This window comes from Falco biarmicus, chromosome 6, assembly GCF_023638135.1.
Source record: "Falco biarmicus isolate bFalBia1 chromosome 6, bFalBia1.pri, whole genome shotgun sequence".
NCBI lineage: Eukaryota > Metazoa > Chordata > Aves > Falconiformes > Falconidae > Falco > Falco biarmicus.
In genome coordinates, this window is record NC_079293.1 from 45,328,802 (window position 1) to 45,346,437 (window position 17,636).

At 40.5% G+C, this 17,636-nt stretch overlaps 1 protein-coding gene across 1 annotated transcript in view; it reads left to right on the forward strand.

Annotated features, from left to right (window-relative positions):
* Nucleotides 1–17,408, forward strand: part of PPP1R14C (protein phosphatase 1 regulatory inhibitor subunit 14C) — a 56,504-nt gene extending 39,096 nt beyond the window's left edge. Inside the window, exons 2-4 of the mRNA XM_056344727.1 lie at nucleotides 3,897–3,980; nucleotides 5,356–5,388; nucleotides 16,098–17,408. Coding sequence (XP_056200702.1) covers nucleotides 3,897–3,980; nucleotides 5,356–5,388; nucleotides 16,098–16,172 — 192 coding nt within the window. The 3' untranslated portion in view covers nucleotides 16,173–17,408. The remainder of the gene's footprint in view (nucleotides 1–3,896; nucleotides 3,981–5,355; nucleotides 5,389–16,097) is intronic.
* Nucleotides 17,409–17,636: the final 228 nt, after the last annotated feature.

A 17,636-nucleotide genomic window follows, 5' to 3' on the forward strand; every position in this document is an offset into this window, starting at 1 on the left:
TCCTGTTTTCTAGTTTGGTTTTGATCACTTACTCTGGCCATCTTTCAGGACTTTGAATCAGAGATTTCTCTCATATGGTCTGAAACTTTCATACATCTGAATCGTATGTTCTTCTTTGCCTCCTTTTCCTTCATCTTTCTCTTGCTGTCCTTTCAGGTTGCTTCCAAACTCATTATACAAATGATGGCTTTAACTTTCCTTGCTGCGCTTAACTTTTCCTTTCTCTCCCAAACTTAAAATTAAAGTAAAACCCAAACAAACCTATTTCATTATTTCCCAGCACTATGAATGAGATGATGCACAATGAATGGACAGTGAGGATGAGGGATAGCAGGCTAATTTGAGAGCTGGGTTTATAGTGGGAAGTTACACCCAGGGCAACTATTGCCCTTTAAAATTTAAAGCCTCAGATAAATGTTTAATTAGTAAATACTTGTAACGATGTCAGACCTGCTTGTGCTGTCCTCAGGGTCAGCATACTAGAGTGTGCAAGTGTTCTTCAGCCGCCTTTGCAAACTCCAGCTCTTGACTTAAGCTGCTGTGGGAGGTGGTTTCAGAGGCTGACAGACCTTTTCGCTGGACTCACTAAGGGATACTCACTTGTTTCTATTCTACTCACTGTTGGGGCTGCAATCACCTCTGCCAGAGGCTACATCACAAACAGTTGGAGTGGTTGTAATGTCTTAAACTGCTACAGCTATTTATTACTTAATGCATGTCTGTGCCCCAAGGTGTTTTGCCAGTAGCCTGCAAAGAAGTCATGCAACCTAAATAACCATGGGGCAGTCTTCCAATGCAAGGTTGAATTTAAGTTGCACTAAATAGCACAGAAGCGAATTTGATGTTTTTTGACTTTTGAATACCATGCTTCCCGCCTCCAACTGTTTCAGTTACTGGGTGTTTGCACCTGCAACCCCCATTCATTTTTTGTTTTAGTATTTCTGGGGGATGCTCCCTGTCAGCATGTTTCTTGTGGTTTCTTTCCCCACCCCATCATCTGGTATTTGCAACACCTTGTTTCCCTCTCACTGGAGCAGAACATGGCAGTGCTTTGTTTTTCTTGCACAGCCTCGTGGCACTAACAAGACTCTTAAAATACCACCCTTCGGCTATACACAGTCCCTTTCAGGCTCGGCTTGCCCCAGCCTAATCTGCATCTAGCAGCTTAATTGTAGTAGAATCAACCATACTTCTTGCCAATAAAATCAGGCAAAAAGAACACATGACTCTTTTGTCCTTCCTTCTGTCACTACAGCTGTTGGGGAGCGGTCAGGCTCCTGACCGAAGCACATGTTTTTCATGCCTAACATAAAATTCTTGAGATCGTGCGGGCACAGTAGTTCAGTTGGGGGCGAAAAACGCTTTGGTTATGTTTGTTCGTTCAGTCAAAAATAAAAGCAAGAGTTACATTTTTGGGCTTCCCCCCTCCATTTGTGTTGCGTATCAGAGTTCAAATCTGCTGTGAAGTGATGAAAGATACTCATGCTCTTTTAGAGAGAATGTAACTTAATTGGATGCTAGTATGTCAGACACAACTATAGTCTCTCGCTTCTGAACTATTCTTGATTTATTTTGTTATGGCACTCCTTGATGTAGAGGAGCTGTGTTCCCTCTTATACCAAAGCATCAGTGAATTACTGGTACAGTTGCCCTCTGGACTGATGGCAGTGTGAACCTTGAAGATGTAGGAGAAAGCTGATTTAAAGAAGAGAAGAGTGAAGACAGACAGAAGCAAGGATTTCTCCCACATGACTGACTGGTACCAGTCAGAGTAAAGCTAACCTTTCAGGAGTGCTCTGAAGTGTGACCACAAAAAAACATTATATACCTTCTACGGAATTCCCTCTCACTGTCACCTTTCAACGTCATTTCAGTTTGGCAGAATGCCACTCTGACAGGCAAGAGTTCAAAATGTGTATCTGACAAAATACTCACTGCGCTGAACTGCACTTCTGAGTGCAGACAGGTCGGCATTTATGCAGGTCCATAGATGTGTATTTTGATAATTTTACAGTATTAATGGTAACTCCAGGCACCCTATCTTAACAGTATTTATGATGATCTGCTTAGATAAAATGTTCAGGAGGTTTATTGTCTATTTGGGGAATTTCTGGTTCTTAGTGTGATATGCAAATTAGTGTAGAGTTGGAATAGTAAGCTGCTAAGTAAATGTACCACTGTTATGGATTAATCTTTATCCTTTTCAATTCTAATGGCTTTTACTGAATATCTTTATAGTCTGTGGAAGACTTCTTTTCTCTCTCTTCCACTTGTTTAAATTGCTAATGAATCTATAGCATTAGGTTAGGAAATCCCTTAGTGCCAGATTGTTACAGCAACTAGTATTTTTATGATTCATCTCAGCAAATGCCCACACTTCCTTTCTAACTAAAATGCATGCTGAAAAAGAGTGAACCTGCTAATTGGGAAAAGGATGTGCTTTGTGCGTTTTTATTCATCAGGTCACACAGCCTGCATGGCTGTGCTATCGTGTTCCCGCATGCTTTCCTTCAGAGATGGGAAATGGGGAAGTTAATCATCCTGCTTCTGTCCTCCTTCCTTACACCCAAATAAATGTTGAGCAGTTGGCATTTTAGCTGGAGACTCTGATAGAGCTAGTTGTTTGGCACTTTGGTACTTCTGTTAGATTAACTTGAGCTAATTTGTTATCTTTCTTGCTAATGTTTGGTCTCTTTTTTTATTGAGTGGAAGAGTAATTTTGTTGTTACCTGTGGCAGTTGCTACTGGAGCTGTTAAATTTTCACAATTGTTGAAACTTCTGCGAATCGCTGGAACCACCACATTTTAATCAAAATTCTTCTTTAAAGAATTTTGAGAAGTGGTGGCGTACAAGACAGCAGCTGCTTGGAGACAGCGGTCTTATTGGTTCATCCTGACTTTCAAATCCACCCTCTCCATTGGAGGCTTTTGGGTCCCTGATTTCATTCAGGAGGTGCCACGGTGATGCAGTGCCAGTGAGCCAATTGATGACAGTGTACTTATGGAGGAGGGCAGACTCGCATGCCCATCCATTGGCTTGAATGGGGCAGGGGCAGCAGCGAAGCCGTGTGTCGGTGGCACTGAGACCACTGTGAGGGTGGCACTTGGCATGGAGGAAAGGCTGAGACCAGTGTTTTGTGTGTGCAGTGAGGTGCTGCTTTACCATTTTGAAGTGCCTTTTATAATGAGAAAATGCAAAAAATGACCAGCAGTATATTTTTTTGCTTAATTGCAAGTGCAATAAACAGTGATATCTGTGAATGATGAATTCTTATTGGGAATCCAGAGCTCAGGGTTCCTTCAAAATGTGTGGACTTCTGCTCTGACTCAGGGAACATGTCTGTGCTGGTGATGCAAAGGGAGAAGTGTATGGTGAGGAGTTTTAAATCCTCTAAAATATTCTGTACCTTAAAGTTCATGCTTCACTGCAGGCACTGGAAATCTGAGCTCCTCTGATGGGACATGTATGTCATCCTTGTAAGCCAACTTTAAGCAAGGGAGATATTCCGTAGTGTAACAAAATAAGCAGTCCAGTCAGGAATGTGCTCAAAGCAATTTTGTGGCTTGCTGCAGCTTTTATCTGCTTCCTCTCCCCTGACCTCTTCTTCATCCTCTTGCCCAGTACTGTGAGAACTGCATGACTTGTGCCGCTGGGCATGGGTTAGTAACACAACTCAGCTGTGAGGGAAGGGTTGCTTAAGAGCTGTCACCTCCTCCTGCCACACAGGGCCTTGGCCTTCTGCTGGCTTGGGAGGAAGGAATCAAGCCACCATCCCTTGCTGATTTCCTTCTTGTCTGGCTCCAGGCAGATGGGGTTATGTGTGCTATCACTAGGCTGCTTTTGAGGTTATGTGTAGGATATCTCTATGGACTAAGTGGGAACTTTTGCTTTTCAGGAAGAAGAGATGCCAGATGTAGAAATTGACATTGATGACCTTCTTGATGCAGCCAATGAAGAGGAGAGAGCTCTTAAATTACAGGTAATATTATTTTCTAATTTTAAATTGGAATGTAGCTGAATTAATGCATCTGAGTCCATATCTTGTGTTTGATTGAATCCACTGTAAGTGTAAAACTAGAACTGAGAAGTTCCTAGGTCTGAGTTTAGCATAATCTACTGGACTGTACAAACGTAATTAAAATCCTTTAGGACAAAAAACTTCTGAAAGGTGGATGATAACAAGAGTAAACAAAAGTTCAAAAATCCAATAATACAGGGAGATATGCTGAGACAACTAGATAAATTCTAAGTTTTACAAGTATCTAAAATAAATAACAGAAAACATAAAAAAATAAACAACAGTTACATAGAAAAACTATGGCTGAGAGTCAGTTATGATGACCAGGTAGTTTCTGAGATTCACTGCAGCAGCAGAAATATACGTGTGTGCATATACAGACCAGAAATCCTGCCTTGTCCTTAGGATACTGAAAACTGTTTCTCTGTCTATACTACCTAGAAATTGGAACTCATCAAGTTATCTTGGAGTAGCTTGTCTAAAAGCTTGAGGAAAGGATAAGATGATCAGCAACAGGAGTTAGGAAGGAAATGCAGAAGCTGTTTGCTGAAGTTATACAATCCAAACCAGCTCTCTAAATCTCTGAATTCTGTTTGAGATAAAAGTTTGCTGAATGGAAGAATGAGTGGGAGAAAAGAAACATCACTGTCTTAATAAAGATACATATATCTAAATCAAGATAGAAAACCAATATGAGGGTCTCTGCTTATAATCTTCTCAGATGCACTAAAGGAAGGAAACCTGTCCCACAGCAGTGGTTTGCCCTCAGCTCACTTCTGAGAGGTGACTGAAGTGCTTTGAGGCACCACATCTGATTTGCAGTGCCTGTTGGCACCCTTTTCTCAGTGCCCACTGCCCAGCCACAGACACATGGGGCATGGCCCCAGGCTGTTTACTCAGCATTCATAAATAGCTTTGCTGCTTCTGCCTAAACTAGCTGCTGCAGCTGCCCTGCTAGGAATGCCTGACCTAGCTCATGTCTTTATTTCTGTATTGTGAAGACTGTGGTGCCCTCACAGAAAGCTACCTTTCACATGTGTACTGCTGGGGGAAATGTTCTTGGAGTCTCCTCTTCCCAGATTTTCATGGAGAGAGGGATTTTGTAACTTCGAACTTGGAGGAAAAAGCCATCATTTCTCTCCTATTGAAATCTTTCTGATCCACCTAGGGAGCAAAGGTGACTTACTGTAATGCTTGGTTTTCAGTAGCATATTCATCCAGTGTTTCCTGGTTCTCCTTTTCTTTCCCTGCTTCCTTGTCAAGTTTCATACTGCGGCCTTGTTTATGTTCACTGTTATTCTGTATTGGAACTGACACTTTTGTATTTTGCTTCTAGGAAACTCTCGTAGATTGCTACAAACCAACAGAGGTAAAAAGACTTTTCTTAAATACTATTTACATGTGGAAAGTGTAGCTGTGTTTAAGCTAAAGCAACTTTTTATACTTATGATAAAGTAAATATAGGAATATTAATTGGGAGCTGATGGACTTGGAGCTTTATATCCTGTAAATGTTTGCGCCTGTCACTTGAGTACAGTAGGAACAGGATTGAGCCCTGTGGAGGAACTGCTGATCATTCCAGCTGAAGTATCAATATTATCTTCTGTAATGTCCTTATTGATTTTGCTGATGCTTAAAGCTGTCATGTTACAAGAGAACTAAACACAAGTCTCATCAGATGGTTAAAACCCTACTATATTTGCATGAAATTTCAACTTGAGAGATGGATTGTGTGCTCTTTGATGTGAAGCCATTTAATTTTATCTCTGACAGTAAAATTGTTTATTATGGGAACTGTTATGTAGATACGCATATTATAGATATGCTCAGGTAATTGTTTTTTGTGAATGGATTTAAATACAATCATGGCATAATCTGAACTAGCAGGATTCAGTTAAGAGTACTCAACTTCTAACTTGAACATCCATTAACTTGTCCAGTGCCAGTATAGCCTACTTCTCATACAGTAATGTGTGCTTACTAGGGAGAGTAAATGTTGTAATGAACTTGGACTCACTGGAAAAAAAAGTCTAGGTTGTGGGTCAGTTTCTTGGTGGCTGCTATGCTGTGTTTATAATAGAGTGGGTGGTACAGTTAAATAGACACTTCCCTGTCCATCAGATACTTTCTTCAGGGCTTTTCCATTTTTATTGATTCCGGTGTTAGATTGGTAAAATTCTCTAGAATTGCTATTACATTTGCTGCTACTAAGTTTCTGACAGTGCAGGGAATTGACGCAGAAAGACTTTCTTGGTAACACTTGTATGGTTTGGACTGTGTTGTACCTTGGTTTCTTTAAGGCAGATAACACACATATCACATTATGGAGATGCTAGATTTAAGAAAATACAAATATCAATCTTCAGACGTCTTACTGTGGTAATGTTACACTACAGATGACCCCTGTCAGCCTCCTCCAGCCTTTTCTCACAGATGCTATTGAACTTTATTTGTTCTTCGTAAGATAGGTGTGAAGACTGATATGGCATTTGGAGCCTGACATGATTCTTGTCGCAGGCTAGGGAGAGAAACTGGAGGTCATGAGTGGGTGGGAGGAAAGGGTTGCCAAGAGCTTAGCAGCCACTCATGTGCTGACCTCTTATTTCTGGGTTATCTGAAGGCAGATAAGGAATCGGAGAATAGGTCAGGGTTGGAAGGCACCTTTGGAGATCATCTAGTCCAACCCCCTGCTTAAGCAGGTTCATCTAGAGCAGGTTGCACAGGATCACGTCCAGGTGGGTTTATAATGTCTCTGGAGAAGGAGACTCCACAGACTCTCTGGGCAGCCTGTTTCACTGCTCTGTCACCCTCAAAGTAAACGAAGCTTTTCCTCAGATTCAGATGGAACTGCCTGTGTTGCAGTTTGTGTCTGTTGCCCCTCGTCCTGTCGCAGGGCACCACTGAAAAGAGGCTGGCTCCATCCTCTTGATGCTTGCCATAGAGATATTTGTAGACATTGACAATATCCCCTCTCAGTCTTCTGTTCTCTAGGCTAAACAGACCCAGTTGTCTCAGCCTTTTGTTATAAGGGAGATGCTCCAGTCCACTCATCATCTTTGTAGCCCTCTGCTGGATCTTCTCCAGTAGTTCCCTGTCTGTCTTGAACTGGGGAGCCCAGAACTGGATGCAGTACTGCAGATGCAGCCTCAGTAGGTCAGAGTAGATTGGGAGAATCACCTCCCTCAACCTGCCAGCCATGCACTTCCTAACGGCCCCCAGGATCCCATTGGTCTTCTTGGCCACGAGGGCACAGTGCTGGCTCATGGGCAACTTGCTGTCCACCAGGGCTCCCAGGTCTTTCTCAGTGGAGCTGTCTCCCAGCAAGTCAACCCCCAGCCTGTACTGGTGCAGGGGGCTGTTCCTCCCCAGCTGCAGGACCCTACACTTGCCTTTGTTGAACTTCATTAGGTTCCTCTCTGCCCAGCTCCCTAGCCTGTAGAAGACAGAGAATCGAGTAATTACCCTTCTTCTTTCTTCATTGAACATGTTCTATGAATTATTTTTCTTAGCTCTGAAGCTTGACACTTGATCCAAGGACAAATTTCAGACCTCTGATAAGGGTATGTGACAGACATTAGTGAGCTTTCCACTGGAAAGCTTGGTGATAGAACTGCTGGAAATATTTGTGCTGTGCTGATAAATTAAATTGGCATGGCAGTTTGCAGGAAACAACATCCTGAACAGTTAAGTCTACTTAACTGTTCTCAAGGCATTTGGATCAAGGTGACATCTTAATACTGAACTTGTGACTTGTCTCTTCAGTCCTCTGCTGATGAGATAGAGGCAGCTCCTTTACCTGGGAGAATATCCATCTTCCTTGACAATCTTTGGAGATAGCCATGTTGAGAGGAGTAGTACTTCATCCACTCTTCTGTGAGGATGGTTGCCAAAATGGGAGTAATTTCCCAGGACTCTTTTGACAGCATTAACTTTTCTTCATCTGTAGTATAATAAGCCCAGTACTACTGCATGACTGCTAGCTTAGGCTGCTTAAAAATAGTGATTTTTACCCTCTGGACTAAGAGGAGCCTTTAAGTTGGCTTAAATTTGCTATATGAAGCACATCTTGTCCTGAAAATCTGCAATCCTTTCATATTTGCAGACCATGCGAAACTGTTGAGGTGATAGGTTTGTGAAAGGATTTCTAGGAGATTTGTGCAGAATGGATGTGAGCTGATGGAATTTCTCCTGAGCAATCAAATACACTCAGTAAGTGCGCTAGGGATTTTAGCATCAAGAGTTATACGGTTTGAAAAAGGCAGTAATCCCTAACTGGGGAAAAAATTATGTAATATGTCTCCACTATTCAGAATATAAGGAAAAAATAGTACAGGCAGAAAGCTTAATAACTTGAAACTTTGTGCCATCTGTTTAAAAAAACCACAACAACAGACCAACTAACCCAAAACTATATCTCAAGTCAGTTTTGCTTAGTGTCTTCCACTTAGACTAAAGGTTAAGGAAAGACTGAGAGATTTTTGCATGTACCAGAAGAAGCAGAGTTATCCAGGTCACTTGAAATGTGGAAGGAATTCTCAGCTTTTTTTAATAAATTGACCAAAGATAGTAGCTGACAGTAACTTAAGAGGAACTGCTATGAATTGAAACCTTTCTTCTAAAAGAAATATAGCTAGACTGTGGAATGTGCTCTAAAATTTTAAAAGCTTTTCTACAGTAGCAGTTACTGGTTGTTGTTCTAATTTGTACGGAAATGTGTAACGTGGGAACCTTGTTGTGAAGAGTCATGTAGTTTACCCAAACAAGGCAACTAAAGGTTAACTAGGAAGGTGCACACAGTATGATTCTCAGGTGCTATTTAAATTTATGTTAATGATCCTTAAATTAAAATGTTGATTTGCTAATCAAGATTCATATGCAATGTAACTGTGTCATTCAGTCATTAAAAGTTAGTTTGTAAAATATGCCAGAAACTAAAAATAATTTCTGGGCACAATTTGTTAACTTAGCTGTTCCTACAAATGTAATTTTTTTAAAAAAAGAGTGGCCAGAAGATATATTTTCTAATTAGAAAACTGTAAAATGCATGTTTTTATAGGTGTTAATCACTGCAATATGTGACTTGCATCTATACTTTACATTCTTTTACTTGAGCCACAACCTCCCTGCTCTGTGTAGTTAAGTCACACTTGTTGAAGAGAAGTTGAGTAGCTGCCTGACTCAAGGCTTTGGGATCTCGAATGAGGACAGTGCTATGACACATGATGATGGTCTTCCCACTGTGCAAAATTAAACAGTGTTAGAAATATTCTTCAGATGGCTCACACCTTCTTTGCTTCCCATTCTCTCTTCTGTTACTATCATACCTAGTCCAAAAGCAGTATGTGTCAGGTAGTCGTGACATAAGACAAGGCTTGAGGTGTGAGAACAGTAATTCATTTTTAGGACTGCATAAAGTTAAAGGGTATACTATCGGCAAAATCAGTGCTGTAACCAAATCTTGGATCTGAACTTTTGTGATTAGAAAGGAGCAGGATCATCCTCCTGCATCACCGACGTGCCAGAGCAGCCAGTGCTTCACTTAGTGCCATGTGTTGGCTGGGGAAAATCCCAGTCAGACTTTTGTCAAGTTGCTGTCTCTGTTCTGTTTACACCAGAGGTCCTCAAACTACGGCCTGCTGGCCGGATACGGCCCCCCAGGGTCCTCAATCCGGCCCCCGGTATTTACAGACCCCCTCGCCCCCCCCTCGTTGGGGGGGGAAACCAAGCAGCTGCAGATGACCTCCTGCCACTTCATCCACGCGCCGGCCCCCTGGTTAAAAAGTTTGAGGACCCCTAGTCTACACAGTAGAGAGTCCTAATGTAGGTCACGGGAAATTTTGAGTCTTGTTTGCAGTGAATGTAACAAAGAAATTTAAATAGAAACTGTAATCTCGATGATAGTGTTTTGATACTTGACAATAGACTTACTTAGAACAGGAAGACTGCTGTTGGCATGAAATCAATGAGGTTTTGTCAAGACACATATTTTGAAGGAGGTGGCTAAATCTGTATTATTCTATCTCTGTGCTATTGGTAGCAGTGAGGCCACCCATTTAGACTGGGCTTTGGAGAAAATCTGGCATATTTGTGGCTGATGTGAATTAGAGCTTCCACTGGTGGGACTACCAAAGTGATGACAGGAGAAATGACAAGGAGAGTCTTAAACTACTATGGGAGAAAAATCCAGTGGGTGGGCAATTTTTGTTTACTGATTCTGAAAGATGCAGTTGAGCTACACAGTGTCTGCATCTTTGAAGAGAACCAAATAAATTAGATTTGGGTTTTCTTTGCTTTTTTCTTTTCTCATAGAAATAAAGAAAGCTTCAGGCAAATGGGCTGGAGATCTGTCCCGCTCAGGCAGGATTAAATCTATCCAGACCATCTTGTTTGCATAGTTCTTCACCCAGTGCAAAATGGAAGAAAAAGGATATGAAGTTGCATGATAAAAGAAAGTTGTTTTGCTGGGAACTTTTATTTAGTAATGATTTTCAATATGATTTCCAAGAAAACTATGTTAAAGTGTTGTGCATATTCTCTGGAAAATTTGGGCAGAGATTTAAGTCACTGACTACTCAGTTACTTCAGTAGCTGGACTATTTTAGCAGCTTTAACACTTAATTTTGAGAAAGGCAGAGATGTGTTTGCTTAACTATATGTTTCCCCCAGTTTAATTCCTAGCTGGAGCAGATGACAGGCTTGTGATGCAGCTTTTTAGAGTGGACCAGGCACTGTGGTTCTTAAAACTAAAAAATATTTTGGGTATGTCTTCAGGCAATGTACGTATTTAGTACACAGACATGAATAGAAAGCTCAACCCTCCTGAAATGGTCAGCTTTTGAAGGATCATATGGGTTTTGTCCTACTGTGTTATGAATTATTTCAAGTTAATGTTACCACTTGGTTTTTTAATATAATTGCAAGCCAACAATACATAGGATACACATTCGAAGCAATAGTAACTAAATATGTGTCCTAAAGCTTCAGTGCAGTGTACCACCTAACATCTGGGTGAGCCTAGGAGCTCATACACATTTATTGCAGGTCAGCTGATGGGTGGTAAATTATTAAGCCACAGTAACTGTATTCTGTGTCCATATTGCTTGAAATCAAATAGGACAATTTGTAGAGGAAAAAGTTAAGAAACATGCATATTTAAAAGCAGTGCAGACAGAGGCATTTCTAGAAGGATGTGTTTTCTTGTTCATCCATTTGACCACTCTGAATTCAGTGAACTAAAACTGTTTACATACCTGCTGAGATCTGCCCTACATTGTACTACAGCGTTGGAAGGAATTAAGCTTGCATGTTTTCATTTCTGCAAGTACTCATGAATACAACTTACAAATATCCATAGCAATGTTATAAGAATGGAGAAGCAAATGGTGACAAGAATAAGTTGTGCTTGTTTACATGCTGATGAACTAGAGAATAACTGGACTGTGTGTTTTTACCATAGCTAAGCTTTGTGATATGTAGCCAGTGGCTCATACAGGGCTCATGGAGAAGCTAAATTGCTGCCTGTGGGCACCGATGGTCCTGTGATCTCACTGGAGAGGCTGTGCGGATGGCATTGTTCTGTGAGGCTACAGAGATGCTGCACCAATTCTTCTATTGGAAGGCAGCTCCTGGCCTTGTGCTCCCAAAGCACGTGTGCCTCCTCCATTCCATTCTTCCCGTATCACTGGCTTCAGGTTTGAGCCTGTGTGGAAGGTGGAAGGTGTTTAGTAGTAGAGTTCCCTCTTCTTCTTCCTTTTCTTTCTTCCTATTCAGATGGCATTTTTTAGCTACTGTTTAGTTTTGTCCCCAAGTAGCTGTGGGGCATTGCTCTCCAGGCTGACTTTTTACATCCAGCCAATTGGGCTCTCTCTAGGAAAAAGCCTTGGGCAAATAGTCAAGGAAAAATTGATATTTTTTTTTTTTTGACTTGGCTGTAAGGAATTAAAGCTGTGGAGGAAAGCTGGTTTAGGATTCATTTCATGCTCTAGTGAAGCAGGTGGACTAGAAACCCTAAATTTTTGTTTAAGAACTAGTCCTACATGTGTACTGCTTGTGGAAGAGAAATCTGGAGAGGCAGAGTCTTAATTAGCCTACAGAATTAATGGGAAGACTTGAATAGCAAGCCTGGAATTCATTGTCTGTCAAATGACCTCGGTAAAACAATGAATCACACCTCCAAAGCAGAAAGGTGAAGTGATTTCCTCCCCTTTCCTGAATTATCATTTCACCTTTGTTTGTAGTCTTTATTGTTTTAATCTGCTTTAGATGAATGCTTTTTCTGAACTGAATACCTTTGATTTAAAGGAGAGTGTTAGAGAAGGTGGAAGACAAAGGCCTAAGGCTGAATATAGATGAGTTCAAATGAACTATAGATTTAGTCTCTCTCTCATTTAAATTTGCCTTTAAAATTAGAAAGACCTCTTCTAGAAGCAACGATTTTGTATTATAAATTAACAGGACTCTTAATACCTGTAACAAAACTGTATTTAAAGGTGGTATCCTTGCAGAAAACCTGTAAAAAGAATTCAAACTGAGTTTATGTATCTATGTGTGTGTGTGTATGTGTATATATATATATGCATACATAATTATTTTTTTTTCCCATTTACCAAGGCTCAAAGTGCTGGTATCAGAATTTTCTTCTATTAAAAGCAGATGTGGCCTGTGCATTTCTGACCTTAGCCCTCCAAGGAATAAATCACAAGTTCTTGAATCTTTAGCTGAATTATTGGTAAATGTTTTCCAGCTCTGAATTAAATATTATGTAAGTAGATAACTCAACCTGCGTTACAGAATTACTTTTAACATAGATTGGTACATGATCAGCGTTCAAAGGCACGATGCTAAACTTCAGCATGTCTTTTAAAGGGGATTTCAGTACAGTGCTCTGTGTAAAATTATTTTTGTGTATGTGGTTGAGATAAATGTGGCTATTAAGCCTTGACTCAAGTGTCCACAAGGAATAAAACTGCAATTTTTGAGTGATGTTTAAAGAAAACAAATGGGTTTTACCGTCATAAAGCTGGGCTGGTTAGTTATACACTGAAGGCTTCTTGAAATGCTGTGAAGTCTCCTTTCCTGCCTCCAAGAGGGAAAATGTGCATCTTTTCTAGGATGCTGCCTTTCTTTGATGGGGATTGCAAAATAAGAAAGGCACAAGCACCAGAGCACAACTGTGATAATGACAGCCGGCTCCATGCAAGTGTCAGATGTAAAATGGTACTTAAATCAGAAATGTACTGAACCAATGCTGTTGTCTGCACACCGTGGGATGTACACAACAGCCCTACTGCATTATGTAAAATGCTTGCCACACACAAAATGCTGTTGTTGGGTTTTAATGTTCAGTACTGCTGATGCTTATTTCAAGAAAAATAATTCCTGAGGGGTAACGTGTTTTCAAATATTGTATGTACTTCCAAGTGAATACAGCTGCCTTCTCTTCCATAAGAATAGCCTCAGTTACCTCAGATCTGCTTAGGACATTGCCCCTACAGTTTGATTTATTTTGGCAGCACTGAGAAGTTTCTAGTTGGTGTGAAACTTCTTTGAAAACTTCAAGCAAATATCTTGTTTTGCAGAAGAAGGTGCTTGCGGTACCACTTCAGAGTATAAAGGGGAGAAAGTCTCCCCCTTTGCTGTAATGTCATATTGAAAAGAAATTGACCCCTGGCTGCGTTTCATATCCAAGGGAAACTTGCTCCAAACTCTTCTGAGTTGTGGGAGGAAATGGACAGAGAAGTAGCAGAGGTGCCCCTCAAACAGAGATATCCCAAATGGGTACAGTCAGATACCATAGATTTCCCTGTCCACTCTGCAGATGACCCTTCCTTTAATGCTCTTGCTTTCAACTGTGAAGCAGTTGGACAATTTCCAGTTGCAGTGTCTCGTTGTTGCCTTGATGGTGAGTGAAGGTGATATAGAGTATTTGTGGCTTTAACAGGTGACTAATGAAGTCTTCCAAAGGGAAGAACTGAACTTCAGCCTGTTCCTTCCCAAAGTTATCTTAATCTGATGTTTTGGCGTGGGACTATAGCTTTTTATGGGAAAAGCTGATAAAAGGCAATATTTGTGGCATTAATCCCAAGTAAAAAAATCCTTTAAGATCACTTCAGAGAGTTTATTTCTATAATGACTTCACTGCCAGGCTCCATTTAAGTTTGATAGTAAAAAATCCTGAAGTGTATTTATGTTTCAAGCAGCACCATGCCGCATTAGTTTTGCATTATCTAGTAGGTCTTTACAATGATGAAAGGATAACATATAACCAACGCACAGTGCATTGAAAGCTGTGAACTTCTAGAGTAAACCAGTCTCCCTCCTTTTTCTGACCTCTGAATGGATAAGTGCTGTACTCTGACAAGTACAGAGTGGATATTGTTGCAGTGGCCTGTACCACTGTGCAGTGGAAAAAGGCAGCTTCTAGAGGATGGAGGGGGAGGATTTGTGGTCTTAAATCATCTTTTTTGATCATCTCTTTAGGCTGAGTATCCAGATGGGAAGTATACTGATATGCATAGATGTATTCCTGTATTGGCCTTGATCTAGTTAGTTCAGGAGTGGAGGCTAGAATATGAAAGGTTCTTGGTGAGTGTTTGTAGCCCACACTGTATGTCTGCTGCTCTGCCTTTGCTGCTGTTAGTTGAAGCCACAGCTAGTGTTAGTGCGATAGCCGTGGTGCAACAGTACATGCACTACAGTATAGACATGCATACAGTGTCAGGAAAGGAAATTGTTCTGTTGGGGTGATACCTGCCAGGATTGTGGTCTCACCAGGAAAACCTGACTTCTTTTTCAAGTTAAAATACCCAGTTAGAGACTTTTCTTATGTACAATGTAGCACCTGGATAGTGTATGTTTCAATGTGACTTTTTTTGAAAGGTTCTGTGTTGTTGTTTAGGTGGTGACCTTGTTCACTGGATTTCTTAGCCTCAAGCATTTAGCGAGGAAGTCAACTTTTTGTCCTTCCATAGAATCATAGAATGGTTTGGGTTTGAAGGGACTTTAAAGATCATCTACATCCAACCCCCCTGCCATGGGCAGGGACACCTTCCACTAGACCAGGCTGCTCACCTGGCAACCCCATCCAACCTGGCCTTTCACATCAATCTGGCTGACTAAATTCATAATTACATTCTATGTTTATAGCTAAGTTATTTCCTAAGAACCTTTTTGCACGTGTATACATAGTACTGTGGGTAAACATTATTCTCCCATTATGACAGTAAGAGGGTGATTTAGCTTTTGATGCATCTACAGTTATAATAAATTGTATACAAAAAGGAATTTGGGTAATAATGCAACTCTGTAAGTTTCTGTTCCCCATATTTTAAAAAAGAAAATCTGCTGAAACTAGATAAAATATCACTGTGAATAAAGACTTGGTCCATGATTTTTTATTTTTTAATTTTATATTTTCAGAATAGTTTAATTCATTGAGCTCTACAACCAGTTTCACCCAGCATAAGCCAGTGGTGCTACTTCTGATGTCTTGTTCCTGACTTGCCTCAGACTGGCACGAGTGTTGCTGTGGGGCTGAGTGGTGAGCCTGGCCAGAGAGCCGAGCCAGCTTGGAAAGTAGCAGGGCAAGAGGAAAAACATGAGTTTTTACCCAGATCAGCTGTCTGTTCCAGCTGAGTATGCAACCAACCAAAATGCTAATGCCAGCATGGAGAGTGGTGAGAGAAACACCTCTTTTGACAGAAGTGCTGATTTCTGTGCAGGCTTGAAACTGTTAAAGTCTGCTTCAACTGTTTGTGTTGTATCCAGCCATAAATTTTGCTTGATTCAACAGTTGGTAGAAAGCCTTGTGTAGCAAAAGCCTGAAAGATGGCTAGCAACTGAGCCTGAACACTCATGCAGAGGAAGAGCTAGTTGTTCACACTTCCACTGTGTGATGAGAACATGCTTCTAACATGCATATAAGGTTCCTGGAGATCAGGCCAGAGAAATTCCAGCTTAGTGGTAAAAACTTAAATAAAATGTATGGTTTGCTTTGATTATTTTTTTTTTGTTTTAGTTCAAAATCATGGCATTATGGGATCATAAAAATTACTCATATCTTCTAATCTTTTTTCCTAGGAATTTATCAAAGAGCTGCTAACTCGGATAAGAGGAATGAGGAAACTCAGTCCCCCTCAAAAGAAGAGTATATAAATAACTTGAAGTAGTAGCACTCTGTAAAAGACATGGCAAGGGAAATGGGACTTTGAATACAAGACCTTTATTAAAATAATTGTCTTTCTCCACAAATTTTTTGATTTCATTCAGTTTTGACGCGAGGAGTTTCTTCTGTGTGTTTTAATGGTTCTTTTTTAAGTGTCAGTTTGTTTTTTATCAAGAATATCAACAATTTGGATGCTGCTCAACTTTCACTTGAGGATTACTGAAGCAAGTGAAGAATCCAAGAGTTAGTGACGAGGGGCAGCAAGCCTACGTGGTGAACCAGAAGATCTTGTAAATCTACAGAGCTAGGAGACTTCTTGCAACTAGTTGGATAACGTTTTTAAGTTGGCTGTACATTTAACTCATGGTTGTCACGTTCCTTGTGCTTGTCTGTACATAAATTATAAAGTGGGTTGTGAATACTGTTTCACATGGATGGAAGGAAAAATTTGTTACAGTAAATTATTTAAATGGTGGTTATTACAAATTTGCTACCAGAATGTATCAATTTAGATTACTAAAATGAGTGCTGCCATTTTTATAAATACCCTTAAAGCAGCCCAGTGAAGAATTTCATCATATCTCCTTGTTTAGACTGCAGCATATGAGAATTGGGAATTTTAAGGGCTTAATTTGTAGACTTTTAAAGTTATTTGATTGACTTCAATGCTTTGCCAGATCATTTCCTCTCCACCTCATGGTGTCTTGGAACTGTGCTAACCTATACTGAATAAGGGCCTGCCGTGATATCTAGAGAAACGTCCGTTACCTTTTAAAAGCTGCTTCACAGTGGAGGAAAGGCAGCGCTACCAAAAGGGATTACAAGCACTGTTTTGCATTTAGTGATGTGGTCTTAATTGGATGCAGATTCCTCTCCTATTAAGGTGGGCTAACGATATTACACTCTTTGTTTACGGCTCTGCCCTGAGAAGTGGGGAGTCTTCTTAACTTGGGCTCTCTTACTTGTAAAAACAAGAATGGAAGAGAGATCCCTGCTCACTCCTGGAAAATGGCCTAACTGAAATGTTCAATAAGCTACCACATACTGGTAGGTACACCAGTTAGTCAGGCATTTTATATCAAGGGTGCTCTGAACATATTTTATTTTTCAAAAGAAATACATGTTTGTGAATTTTATGTATACTGGCAAGCTTTTTAAATGTATTTAATTTTGTAACGTTTACCGATGATTTTATTTACCAGATATTTACTCAAATAAATGGAACAACTTGTGACTTGTTACATGTACACTTTACAAGACTACTGTTGCTGAGTAGGTTGGTAAATGGACTTGCTCATCAAAAAGAGAAGCCTGTGAGGTGGTAAGTATGTGGGAACCCAGCTGTATTGACCCTAATTGGCTTTTAATGTGCCCAGTATCACTCAGCCCTTGCCCAGTACCACTCAACTTTCTGTAACCTGGTGCACAGCTTCACTTCTGAAAGTCATCTGCAG